At 35.3% G+C, this 13,963-nt stretch overlaps 1 protein-coding gene across 2 annotated transcripts in view; it reads left to right on the forward strand.

The window, feature by feature from the left end:
* Nucleotides 1–13,963, forward strand: part of LOC149797465 (DNA repair protein RAD50.L-like) — a 240,693-nt gene that overhangs the window by 205,727 nt on the left and 21,003 nt on the right. For both annotated transcript variants that reach the window (XR_016421828.1, XM_089962273.1), the window contains exons 35-37: nucleotides 6,103–6,228; nucleotides 8,666–8,718; nucleotides 10,897–10,982. Coding sequence is in view for 1 of the 2 variants with exons in the window: in XM_089962273.1 (XP_089818399.1) it covers nucleotides 6,103–6,228; nucleotides 8,666–8,718; nucleotides 10,897–10,982 (265 nt within the window). In the remaining variant the exon portion in view is untranslated. The remainder of the gene's footprint in view (nucleotides 1–6,102; nucleotides 6,229–8,665; nucleotides 8,719–10,896; nucleotides 10,983–13,963) is intronic.

A 13,963-nucleotide genomic window follows, 5' to 3' on the forward strand; every position in this document is an offset into this window, starting at 1 on the left:
TAAAAGTTTCAAATGTTTGTTTTGTTTTGTTTCATAGAGCAGTTTTATATCCCAGATGCTTTCTTGGATAAGTGGCAACAGAGGGGAAGGAACATCCCCAGAGACTGAAAGTAGGAAAAGTTAAAAAGTCAGGATCACGGTGGGCAATAGTTTGGAAGAGAAAGGCAACAGTTAAATTGTTTGAATGATGATTGTATTTTGGTATCCATAAAGATTTCATGTCTGCCATAACATGATGTGTCACACTTATAACACAGTTTTTATTCCCATACCCTCTGACACAGTCATGCTTAAAAAAAACATGATTTTCAGTAATTTTGGGTCGGGTTGGTGGGGGGGGACAAAAAGAAGACACCTCATCAGTATATGTAGCATGTATAAATGGTAAACAGCCCTCTTTAGACCTCATGTGAAACCATCTGTTTGGCTGTTTATAAAGCTAATTGTCATATAGGCAATTAAAAAGAAAAGAGGTCAGGTATAAATGGTCACCATTTCATGTATTACTTAATTAGTTGACAATAGCTAGGGTGATGTGTTAAATTCTTTGATGGATGATGTGAGTGATCCCATTGTGCTAATTTGTATAGCTGATGTTCACAAAGTTGAACAACCCAATTTATCTTAAAAAGAACAAAGGTTAATTGAGCCATGCATTTAAAAATGGTTATAGCCACCAAATAGATTGATTGAAAATCAATAATAAGCATGCATTTGTGTTTGCACAGTTGATTTGTGTTGATAAAGCATTAACACCCTTACTGGATAGAGGTGTTTATTACTGCTTTGTTACCTGTAAAGCTCCAGTTAAACTTGAAAATATTATGGCCCCTCCCCCTTCTCCCATGAAAAGTGTTTTAAATGCTTTAAAGAAAACAGACAAGTTATTTTCTTTTATTCACACTTGAAGCTCCAATCATTTTCTATGGGATTATATGAAAAGATATTTTTTTCTCCATTGGATGATGTCACTTTTTGGGGTCATGTGCACCCCCCCCCCCTTTGTGACCTCAAAAAACCCTCAGCATTGTCTAAGAATAAGGCAGGTATGGGATTTGCAGGTCAGGAGGTTGAAGGTCAAAGTCACAGTAGTCAAGGTGATAAAAACAAGTGTCTACAAAGTAATCAGACTGCATGAGATCTCAGTCCCCCTGCAGGTCAGAAGAGATAGAATAGGCACAATCTGTCATTGATATCCAGTTGGAATTTAGCATTGTAATAGATCAGTAATTCCACCATGGAGTTTAGTATTTATAAAAACCAGTAATTCAACAATGTTAGCAGGATTCCAGCTGGAATGTAGCATTGATTAAAAAAAAACCAAGTAATTCCACCTTTGGTAGCAGGATTCCAGTTGGAATTTAGCATTGATTAAAAAAAAAGTAATTCCACCTTTGGTAGCAGGGTTCCATCTGGAATTTAGCATTGATTAAAAAAACAAGTAATTCCACCTTTGGTAGCAGGATTCCATCTGGAATTTAGCATTGATTAAAAAAGACAAGTAATTCCTCCTTTGGTAGCTGGATTACAGCTTTATTTAGCAGCAGAATTTCAGATTACTTGTCCTTTAAAAATACTGTATGTGTAAAAAATACCCAAGTAAATTTTATTCTTAGCCACATGAAATGGTTACTGGTCAAAACATTATTATTTACCATCCTAACTTCATTTATGTTGATTCATGTGCCATATTTCTTGCCACCTCACATGCTTGTTAGAATATCATCAACTGGCTCACCACTGCTTTTGACAGTTGTAGCAAATGTTCATTAATTAATATCCCAAAAAATTGAGATTTAAACAAGAACTTCAGTATAAATCACAGAAAAGATCATGAAAATATCAAATTTATCTAATGCTGGTTCATATGCTGGAATGGTTTGTATTTCAATAATAGGTAACGCACATGATGGAGTTCTGAGTATGCAAAGTCAAAGATATAAAAAAAATGTGATATCATATGCATCCTAAATAATGTAATGGAAGACTATGTTAAGTATGAAATTCTTCAAGGAATATTTGAAATAGGAATGAAAAAATCTCTGTTTTGGTATTGTATGGAATAAGCTGCAAAATTTGTCATATTTATTTCTATATTCCTATCATCAGTATTTTGTTATTTATGTTTTATTGCAATGATTATACATGTAGTTTTGATGGCAATAAAATATCTTAAAAGATGCACTTTAAACTTTTGCCATTTCAAAACATCTTCAGATAAAGACAAATGATATAAAAATACAGCAGCATAATAAAGAGTTTTTTTCCCAGGGTTCACACTATCTTTAAAAGTGCTTGTATTTTGATGGTTACCTTGAAAAGTGCTTAAATTAGAGGTTGGCTCCAAAACATACTGGGAAAACACTTCAGAACATGCATTAGTCATTAAAAAGTGTTCATATTTTGAAACAAATACATTTCATTCCTAAACGTTAATTTACTGACATAATATAATATAAAGGAAAAAAAAGATGCATAAAAAGGTTGGAAAACCAATATTCCTGTCTTTTTATATCCATGTTGGGTCATGTATTCAGTAAGACTGTTGGTTGGCTCACTTATGTACTCATTAGTATTCAGATTGTAATCCCTTCCTAATGCAAATGTATATATGCTATGTTGAGTGGGTAATTAAAATTAAAGGTAATATCAAAATGTCTGTCAGATGCTTTACATTGGGAATTATATTATCAAAACCATTACTGCCATAAGAACTATTCACACTGGGTAAGGCCAAGAAATAAACAAAGAGCTATTTACACTGTATGTATGGGTAAGGCCAAACAATAAACAAAGAGCTATTCACCCCGTACATATGAGTAAGGCCAAGAAATAAACAAAGGGCTATTTATACTGTACATATGGGTAAGGCCAAACAGTAAACATCGAGCTATTCACACTATACATAAAGGTAAGGCCAAGCAGTAAACAAAGAGCTATTCACACTGTACATATGGGTAAGGCCAAGAAATAAACAAAGAGTTATTCACACTGGATATATGGGTAAGGCCAAGAAATAAACAAAGAGCTATTTACACTCTATATATGGGTAAGGCCAAACAGTAAACAAAGAGCTATTCACACTGTACATATGGGTAAGGACAAGCAATAAACAAAGAGCTATTCACACTGGACATATGGGTAAGGCCAAGAAATAAACAAAGAGCTATTTACACTCTACATATGGGTAAGACCAAACAGTAAACAAAGAGCTATTCACACTGTACATATGGGTAAGGCCAAGCAATAAACAACAAGCTATTCACACTGTACATAAAGGTAAGGCCAAGCAGTAAACATTGAGCTATTCACACTGTACATATGGGTAAGGCCAAGTGGTAAACAAAGAGCTATTCACACTGGACATATGGGTGAGGCCAAGAAATAAACAAAGAGCTATTTACACTGTACATATGGATAAGGCCAAGAAATAAACAAAGAGCTATTTACACTCAACATATGGGTAAAGCCAGGCAGTAAACAAAGAGCTATTCACACTGTACATATGGGTAAGGCCAAGCAATAAACAATGAGCTATTCACACTATATAATAATGGTAAGGCCAATCAGTAAACATTGAGCTATTCACACTGTACATAAAGGTAAGGCCAATCAGTAAACAAAGAGCTATTCACACTGGACATATGGGTAAGGCTAAGCAGTGAAGAAAGAGCTATTCACACTGTGCATATGGGTAAGGCCAAGCAGTAAAGAAAGAGCTATTCACACTGTACATATGGGTAAGGCCAGGCAGTAAACAAAGAGCTATTCACACTTTACATATGGGTAAGGCCAAGCAGTAAAGAAGGATCTATTCACACTGGACATATGGGTAAGGCTAAGCAGTAAAGAAAGAGCTATTCACACTGTGCATATGGGTAAGGCCAAGCAGTAAAGAAAGAGCTATTCACACTGTACATATGGGTAAGGCCAAGCAGTAAACAAAGAGCCATTCAGACTGTACATATAGGTAAGGCCAAGCAGTAAACAAAGAGCTATATGTTGTCCTTGTGAAAAGATATCCAAGCAGTGGTCCATGTCACCTTAAGCCATGCTGATGGTAGGAAGACTGCCACTAATTTATGTACCAATCATGCCAATAAAAAAATACAAGTCTGAAAATGGTATTTTTCTGGCTCTACTATACCTAATATAATCTCACAAAGGCAAGTAGCAAAGTACTTATAGAATACACTGTTATTTTGTTATTTAGTTAAAATTAATGAAGAAATACCACAAAACTAGCAACAAGACATTACAACTTAAAGTATAAATTCATTAACCTTCCACTTTCTTGTCTTAGTACATTTGTACTGTATATACATAATGTACTTAGATCATTCAAATTTTCAGTTTATTGTGTCCATATATAAATGTAGCTTATTATCATTTTTTCTGTGTGTGTGTGTGTGTGTGTGTGTGTGTGTGTGTGTGTGTGTGTTCATTTACTCTTTATGTAAATATGTATGCATATAATAGTGGGCCACAAGGAGGATTACTTCCATGCAACTAATTAGTTCACCCTCTTTAAATAAAGTCATTATTAAATGTACCTTCATTATTATACTGAAAGACCATTAAACCCTATACCTTCATTATTATACTGAAATACCATGAAATCCAATATGTTTATTATTATACTGAAATACCATGAAACCCTATACCTTCATTATTATACTGAAATACCATGAAACCCTATACGTTCATTATTATAATGAAATACATGAAACCCTATATGTTCATTATTATACTGAAATACCACGAAACCCTATACCTTCATTATTATACTGAAATACCATGAAACCCTATACGTTCATTATTATACTGAAAGACCATGAAACCCTATACGTTCATTATTATACTGAAATACCATGAAACCCTATACCTTCATTCATCACCATGAAACCCCCCCATACCTTCATTCATTAGCTCTGCCAGTATTTGTTGGGCATCTTTGGCAATTATGGATCAAATGATCCAAGGTCAAGGTTACAAGGTGAATTATCTATAGTTGGGTTTGGGGAATTGTCAAAATTTCTATAAATGATTCATTGTCACTAGCCATGGGCAATAATCTGCTATGCTTTTTATCACCTGTGGCAGCCTGTGTCAAGATTTCCTCATTTTCCATGAGTACACATGAACACAAATACATTGACAACAGCATTACGTATGGGGCTTCTATACATCAATGAAATCATCTGACTTTATAGATCTCATTGACAGTGCTTGGGAGAGAAACACTGATTGGCACATTCAGACAGTGTGAAAGGTCATGATGGGCTACAGTGGCAAAAAACGTCTATTTGTGCTTGCAGTCATTAGTTATTCAGGTTTATGTATATTCATGGTAAGTGAAATCTCTACACAGGCATCCACAGATGATAAAAGGAGTGTATCAAGTTAGTACCAGTGGCTTGCATTGATGGGAATGACTATGTCTTTTGTTTCCACAACTGCACTGTTCAGTAATGTGTAACAATCGAAATGAAACAGCCCTGGCAATGAGGTTGTTGTTGTTGTTGTTATAGGGTTTAACATCATTTTTCAGCACACGATAGGCTATACATGCGGCCAGTATTAATGGTGGAGGAAGAACCCGGGAAATCCCCGGAAAGAACCACCGACCCTCGAGAAGCTACTGGCAAGCTTTCTCACATACCCACATTGGCAATGAGTTCATCAAAGGTCAACAATATATGCAGACCTTTATTTGTAACTAAGACGGTCTGCACTCAAATGGCCATAGAGGGTCAGTTAATGAAGATGCTGATTATTCATGCAATCTATTTAGCTGCTTCAGCATATATGTGATAAAAACTCTATGTGTACTGTATCTCTGTAACATTTGGTCATTCTTTTTAAAAATCTTTAAATGATAATAGGTTAAAGTATTATAATTTTTTGTATGAACATATAAAGCACATAATTTTATTATGATTTTTATGGATAGATAGTGTATTTACACAAACTATGGACACTTTCTTGCATATGCCAAAAAATTAACAGACAACTGCATCAGTAGGGTAGTCATTGATGTTTATATAAAGAATTAAGCAGGATAAAGTTGCACTGTGATTCATAAAAAAAAATTTGTTGTAGATGAATGTGGCCAAGGGTCGACAGATGGGCTTTACAGATGAAATTTGTAAATTGAAGAAGGATCTTCAATTAGACATGTATGCTAATGCTGAAGAGAATTATAGGGACATGATGATAGATTTAAGGGTGAGTTTGATGACTTGCAGATTTCCATTTCCACATGGTCTCTTTTTTTTTAACAACATTAACAATAAATGAATGAAACACTCAGTGTTAAAGTTTTACATGAACAAGTGTGAGTTTTTAAAAAAATACTCTGTAGACTGTCACTGCCATAAACCATGAGGCCTTAGATCAATAAATGATGGTACATACTATATTCAGGAACATTTCTCAATTAATGATGGTACATACTTATATATGCAGGAACATTTCTCAGTGAATGTTGATACATAATTTGTGCAGGAACATTTCTCGATGAATAATGGTACATGCTCTATGCAGGAACATTTCTCAATCAGTGATGGTACATACTATATGCAGGAACATTTCTCGATGAATGATGGTACATACTATATGTAGGAACATTTCTCAATGAATGATGGTACATACTATACGTGGGGACTTTTCTCAATGATGGTACATACTATATGCAGGAACACTTCTCAATGAATGATGGTACATACTATATGCAGGAACATTTCTCAGTGAATGATGGTACATACTATATGCAGGAACATTTCTCGATGAATGATGGTGCATGCTATATGCAGGGACATTTCTCGATGAATGATGGTACATGCTATATGCAGGGACATTTCTCAATGAATGATGGTACATACTATATGCAGGAACATTTCTCAGTGAATGTTGGTACATACTATGTGCAGGAACATTTCTCGATGAATGATGGTACATGCTATATGCAGGAACATTTCTCGATGAATGATGGTACATGCTATATGCAGGAATATTTCTCGATGAATGATGGTACATGCTATATGCAGGAACATTTCTCAGTGAATGTTGGTACATACTATGTGCAGGAACATTTCTCAGTGAATGTTGGTATATGCTATATGCAGGAACATTTCTCGATGAATGATGGTACATGCTATATGCAGGAACATTTCTCAGTGAATGTTGGTACATACTATGTGCAGGAACATTTCTCAGTGAATGTTGGTACATACTATATGCAGGAACATTTCTCAATGAATGATGGTACATGCTTTATGCAGGAACATTTCTCAATGAATGATGGTACATCCTATATGCAGGAACATTTCTCAGTGATGGTACATATTATATGTAGGAACATTTCTCAATGAATGATGGTACATACTTTATGTGGGAACATTTTTCAATGAATGATGGTACATATTATATGTGGGGACATTTCTGAATGAATGATGGTACATGCTATATGCAGGAACATTTCTCAATGAATGATGGTACATACTATATGCAGGAACATTTCTCAATCAATGATGGTACATGCTATACGCAGGAACATTTCTCAATAAATAATGGTACATACTATATGCAGGAACATTTCTCGATGAATGATGGTACATACTATATGCAGGAACATTTCTCGATGAATGATGGTACATGCTATATGTAGGAACGTTTCTCAATGAATGATGGTACATGCTATACACAGGAACATTTCTCGATGAATGATGGTACATACTATATGCAGGAACATTTCTTTCATTTGTAATTTTCCAATTATCTGACAATTTCACTGTAACTTTTATATATTTCTGTAAGGAGGAGCTTATGACTTTGGCCATAGTTTGTGGAGGGCAACTGAGGTATGGAAAGGACATATTGACTTTAAATCATAAGTCATGGCCATTATAGGAAAAATGGGTTTTGCAGAATAACTATGTTTTAGAGTAAGTTCCTTGAAACTTTGTGGATTGCTTGCACTTAGGGTCACAAAGAAACCTTCAGATTCAGGGGTCTAAAGGTCATGGTCATGTTAATAAGAAATGAATGGTTTCTTCACATTAGGTTAAGTGTGTTAAGTGCCTGCATAGAGGAGTATTAGACACCAGATGTAGAGGACTATTTAAGACCACACAAAGAGAACTATTAATCACCAAATATGACTATTCAACACCAGACAAAGGACTAATAAACACCTGACATCAAGGACTATTAAACACCAAAGAGGACTGTTAAGTACCATACATAGTGGACTATTATGCACCGAAGAGGACTATTAAACACTAGATACAAAGGAGTATTACACACCAAACACAGAGGACTATTAAATATAATACTTTGAGGACTGATAAACACCAGACATAGAGGACTATTAAACACCAGAAATAGAGGACTATTAAACACCAGATAGACATATTGCTAGTCTTGATATTTTTTTTATATTTTGCAATTATGTTTGGATGGCTTATTCACAGCAGTCATCAAAAACATTAAATTTCAAAATTGTAGCCAGGTTGATTTTTTTTCCATTCTTTGATCCAGCTACAAATGTTGCTCAATAAACAATTAGAAAATTACCCTAATATACAGTATTTCTTAGCCTTGAACAAATCCAGTAATTTGATATCCTTAAATCTTGTGTCAGAGTTTTCATCTATTTTCCCAGACAACAGAGATGGTCAGCAAGGACTTAAAGAAGTATTTTGATGCCCTTGATATGTAAGTTATCTCATTCTGTGTGATGTAAATATTTGAATTTCACAAAAGCAAGAAGGCATGATACTTAAAAATTGTTTGATATTTAAAATTTTAAAATGATTTTAAATGATGTGAGTGAGGTTTAGTAGGTGAAAATAAAAGCATTGTTCACAAGAACATTAATGTGGAGATTGAGGTGATAAATTAATTAAAAATTCTTGCATATTATTTCACATTGAGGAAAATACTTGGATCATCACCTAAGGTAGGCAAAATGCAGCCAATGGGCCAGATCTGGTCCATCTAACATTTCTCCCCAGGGGTAAGCACAATACAGCCAATGGACCAGATCTGGTCCATCTAACATTTCTATCCAGGGGTAGGCAAAATACAGCCAATGGGCCAGATCTGGTCCATCTAACATTTCTCCCCAGGGGTAGGCAAAATACAGCCAATGGGCCAGATCTGGTCCATCTAACATTTCTATTCAGGGTAGGCAAAATACAGCCAATGGGGCAGATCTGGTCCATCTAACATTTCTCCCCAGGGGTAGGCACAATACAACCAATGGGCCAGATCTGGTCCATCTAACATTTCTGTTTAGGGGTAGGCAAAATACAGCCAATGGGCCAGATCTGGTCCATCTAACATTTCTATTCAGGGTAGGCAAAATACAGCCAATGGGCCAGATCTGGTCCATCTAACATTTCTCCCCAGGGGTAGGTACAATACAGCCAATGGGCCAGATCTGGTCCATCTAACATTTCTCCCCAGGGGTAGGCACAATACAGCCAATGGGCCAGATCTGATCCATCTAACATTTCTGTTTAGGGGTAGGCAAAATACAGCCAATGGGCCAGATCTGGTCCATCTAACATTTCTATCCGGTCTGCCATGAATGCCGGCAATTGAGAAATCTAATAGAATCTTCCTCCATTAAAACTAATATAAGCTTTAGATAAATTTTTATTCAGCTAATTGCTATTATGTGTATTGACTTTGTTGTGGAAAGAACACATAGGGGCCTTTATACAATAAATAGTGAAGTAATTTCATTACCTAACATAGTAGAAATGTGCGGTCTGTGATATCATACCAAATTCATCAAGTGATCCTCCTGTACTACACTGTATTAAGAATCTTACAGGATCATCATTGTCACAACCCCTCTACAGTATTAGGACTAATACAGTAGAAAGGTAGACAACTAAATTTTAATTGGCTCACGAGCCCCAAGTCTGCAATGCCGACAACCTAAATACATGAAAAACTCAAAGTGAAATATATGACAATTTAATCAATATTAATAATAAATAAACTATACAAGCAATTTCCGGATGTAAATATTTCAATTATGCTGCACTCATAAATACATTAATTTGATCATTAACAAATGCCTTCTTATTGCATCATATGAAAATTAATGTCTTATTGTGAGAGAGTCTCCTTTCAGTGAGTAGTCTCTTGTACTCATCTGTATCCATTCCCCTTTCTCCCTTCTACTTCCTTCCTGCCTCTTCCTGTACTACCCCATGTATTCCGCTACTCCTTGTACTATTCTCCTACTTCCTCCTTAAGAGTTTAATGCCGTCTCTACATGTACCCTGGGAGCTTCCTGTAGAAGCTTCCTATTTCTTTCCCAGTTCAATTCCTCTTTCCCTTTTTTTGAGTCTCTTGCTTGGAGTGGTCTTTTCCCTTAGAATTCTTTTTATAATTTTTATATCCTCCTCTCCTTTGTAAAGTTCAGGAACCACTGATTAATTTCACCCAGGTACTGGCTAGATGTTTCATTGCCCCTTGTCTGTCTGAGACATTAGCTCCTCCTACTGATAGATTTTTTTAATTTCTCTGATTCCGGGTGGCTGGTACACCAAGTTTGATGTTTACAGCTTGCCACACGAACCGCTTTTCACATGGCCATCATAGTGACACAAAGGGTTTAATCCCTTTGAAGCAACTAGCTGACTCAGCCATCTAATTACTGAATAAATACATTGCCGACCATCCACTGTGGGTCTCACAAAGCCTTCAGTCAACTGACATAAATCTTACATAACCCTTAGCCAGTGAAAAAATTAATATCACAGCCATAAAAATGAACAAAATCTTACTGTTTCCTCACAGACATAATATTCCATTTGAAAGTCCATTTAAATGGAGATTTTATTTAAAATTTATTTGTTAATCTTCTCTTTTTAGTGCAATAATGAAATACCACAAGTTGAAAATGGAGGAAATTAATAATATTATCAGAGACCTTTGGAGAAATACATACAGAGGAAATGGTATGTATTTGTCATCATGGTTATGTAGTATGGATGTCAAATTTTGAATTCATTATTAATTCACAGGGACATCAGTTTCCAAGAATGTTTTTTTTTGTCACAATCATAGATTGAGAGAACCAATGAAAAATTATCTTGAAAAAATACTGCTCTTGAATTTCTGAATTCTCTAATACATAGATTTATTCACCCATGAAATGTGATTTTTGTTTAATGTAAAAAAACATGAAAGTTGCTGCCCATGAAAATAGCATGAGTAAAGAAGGTAGTCACAAGTCAAGTCCAATTGCAGACTGCACAGACCCAGATCTATCAACATATTTTGCACTGGCTGATATAAATCTATGCTTAATGTTAGGAGTAATCATATGAACAAATAATATAGACCCTAATCTGGTGCCACATTATGCAGTGACAGGGTCTATGTTTTTGTTTGCAGTTGGACTTTCAAATGATTATATATGTGTATGGTAACAACAGCAAGGACACCCAAGTCTAACTGCATCACAGAAGAACTTTTACCAAGACCCAGTTTTGCTAAAATTCTAAAAATTTCTTTCTCAGATTATGATTTTTTCAATATCTCTCTTATTGCTTGTTTAATTCATCCACAACTCTTTTTCCTCCCCTTCCACCACAACTCCTCCTATTAAAACTATAAAATGATTTTGTATCTTTCTTGGGCTTGGCCAGTGTTGGTTTGTGAAAATGCTGCCAGTAGCTACCTGTAGGTCATTGCTTATTACTGGGGGTTTTCCTGGGTTCTTCTCCACATATAGTCTTTAATGTGTTGAAATGGCATTAAATCCACAGCAACAACATTTCCATTATCTATATCTTTGATAAAAATATTGGTATTGTCAGAAGTATCTTAAGCAAGATCATGTAAAATCTCAGTTAGTGGAAAAATTTTGAGAATTAAAGTGAAACTTTTGCCAGTTACCCTGCAGAGGCCAAGCATGGCAAATTAAAGTGAAACTTTTTCCAGTTGCCCTGCAGAGGCCAAGCATGGCAAATTAAAGTGAAACTTTTGCCAGTTGCCCTGCAGAGGCCAAGCATGGCATGAGCATTTGTTAACAAATTAAGATCATTGATCTTAGAGGTCTGGCAAAGTAATATTTGTGAGTGGAATCATTTTCTGAGAGATTCTATTTTTCTTCAAAGTTTTTAAATGGTCCTGTTTTTTGTTGTTGTCTTTTCTTTTATTAATCTACAGCTTATGTATTTTTTGTTTTATTAGTCTTCCGAATACGTACTAATTACTGAGACTGCAGCTTACCACAAAAACATATGCAGGGTATGGTCATTAGGTTTTCACTGGAGATACCGTATTTACCATATATGCTGGGATATGATAAAATAATTATTTTTTTTCCTGTCCCAGAACTTATGGTGAAACATTTTTTTCTCACTTTAGTCATATGTCCCAAGACTTAAGAAATGAAATAAATTTGTATTGCTTTTGTGCTTCCCCACCCACTGCACGTTGCAATAAAATAGATAAATGAAACACTTAATTGATAATAAAAAGAAAGAAACTAACCTTGCGTTGTTATCATTTATTCCTTTTTTCAACATGAGCATTAAAGAATAAAATATATCCATGAAATCCATATAAGTAGCATAGGCTTCCATAATGTAGCGTGTATCAATTGTGTCCGATACCAAACACCACGTTGTTCATTGACATGAACATTGAGAAACAGTTGTGTGTGGTTGTGCTCAAAGGAGCTGAAAACTGGAGCCAACAAAATCACAAACAAGAGGGAAATAGTCAACCAGTATCTTGAAGACGCTTTTCATGCATGACACAGTGTTGGGTGCAAAATAACCAAGATTGAATTATATCCGGGTCTACTGTATGACAGTATCTCGCAAATAAAAATCATCATTTGAAAACACATTCACTTGAGTACAAGTGACAATCTTTTCACCAGCTTGGGTTACAAAATTATCCTTACTATTTACCCGCAGACATCAATGATACTTTGTATTAATTGTAACCACAGATGCCAAGCACAAAGAAGCCCTGGTGGTGAATAAACATGACTGATGGCAAACAGTTAACTCCTTCTTTGAACCTACCGACAGGACATCAAAGACAAAAGGTTATTTTTTATCACAAAGCAAGCCGATCTCAGAAGCCAACTTTGGTTACTTTTTTTTGTAAAGGATATCAATACAAAGGTTAATTTATTGCAAAGCAAGCAGACATCAGAAGCTGACTAAGGATTCTGTGAATTGAGCCACCTTTTTTTTTTTGAATATACCAAGACGGCCAAGATATGCAAGCAAACTTGGGTTCTTTTTCAACCGTATTCACGGGAATTTTGAAAATAAATTGAAAAATGGAACAAATTTTAAAGTGACACAATAGAGTGCTTTGTGCAGATGTCGATGACCCAGCGTCACCCAGAATATTTGGAGAAAATAAAATCATGTGATGAATTCGTGAAGGCCAGAAACGAAAGCAAACGATTTTGCAAACAAGAGGGAAATAATCAACCAATATATTAAAGACATCTGCCATTCATGCATGACACGGTGTTAAGTGCAAAATAGCCAAGATTAATTTATATCCAGGTCCACTGTATGACAGTATCTTGCAAATAAAAATCACCATTTGAAAACACATTCATTTGAATGCAAGTGACAAGCTTTTCGCCAGCACAATTTACAAAAATATCATTACTATTTACCTGCAGACATCAGTACACCTTTGTATTAATTATTACTACAGATGCCAAGCACATAAAAGCCCAGGTGGTAAATAAACACAACTGGCAGCCAGTAGTAAACTTCTTCTTTGAACTTACCGACAGGACATCAAAGACAAAGGTTATTTTTATTACAAAGCAAGCCAACCTCAGAAGTCGACTTTGGACATGGAAGCGGAAATTTTTTACAGGATATCAATACAAAGGTTATTTTATTGCAAAGCAAGCTGACCTTGGAAGCCAACTAAGAATTCTTTTAAGTGT

This window comes from Sinohyriopsis cumingii, chromosome 6, assembly GCF_028554795.1.
Source record: "Sinohyriopsis cumingii isolate HCF-2022 chromosome 6, ASM2855479v2, whole genome shotgun sequence".
Classification (NCBI taxonomy): Eukaryota; Metazoa; Mollusca; class Bivalvia; order Unionida; family Unionidae; genus Sinohyriopsis; species Sinohyriopsis cumingii.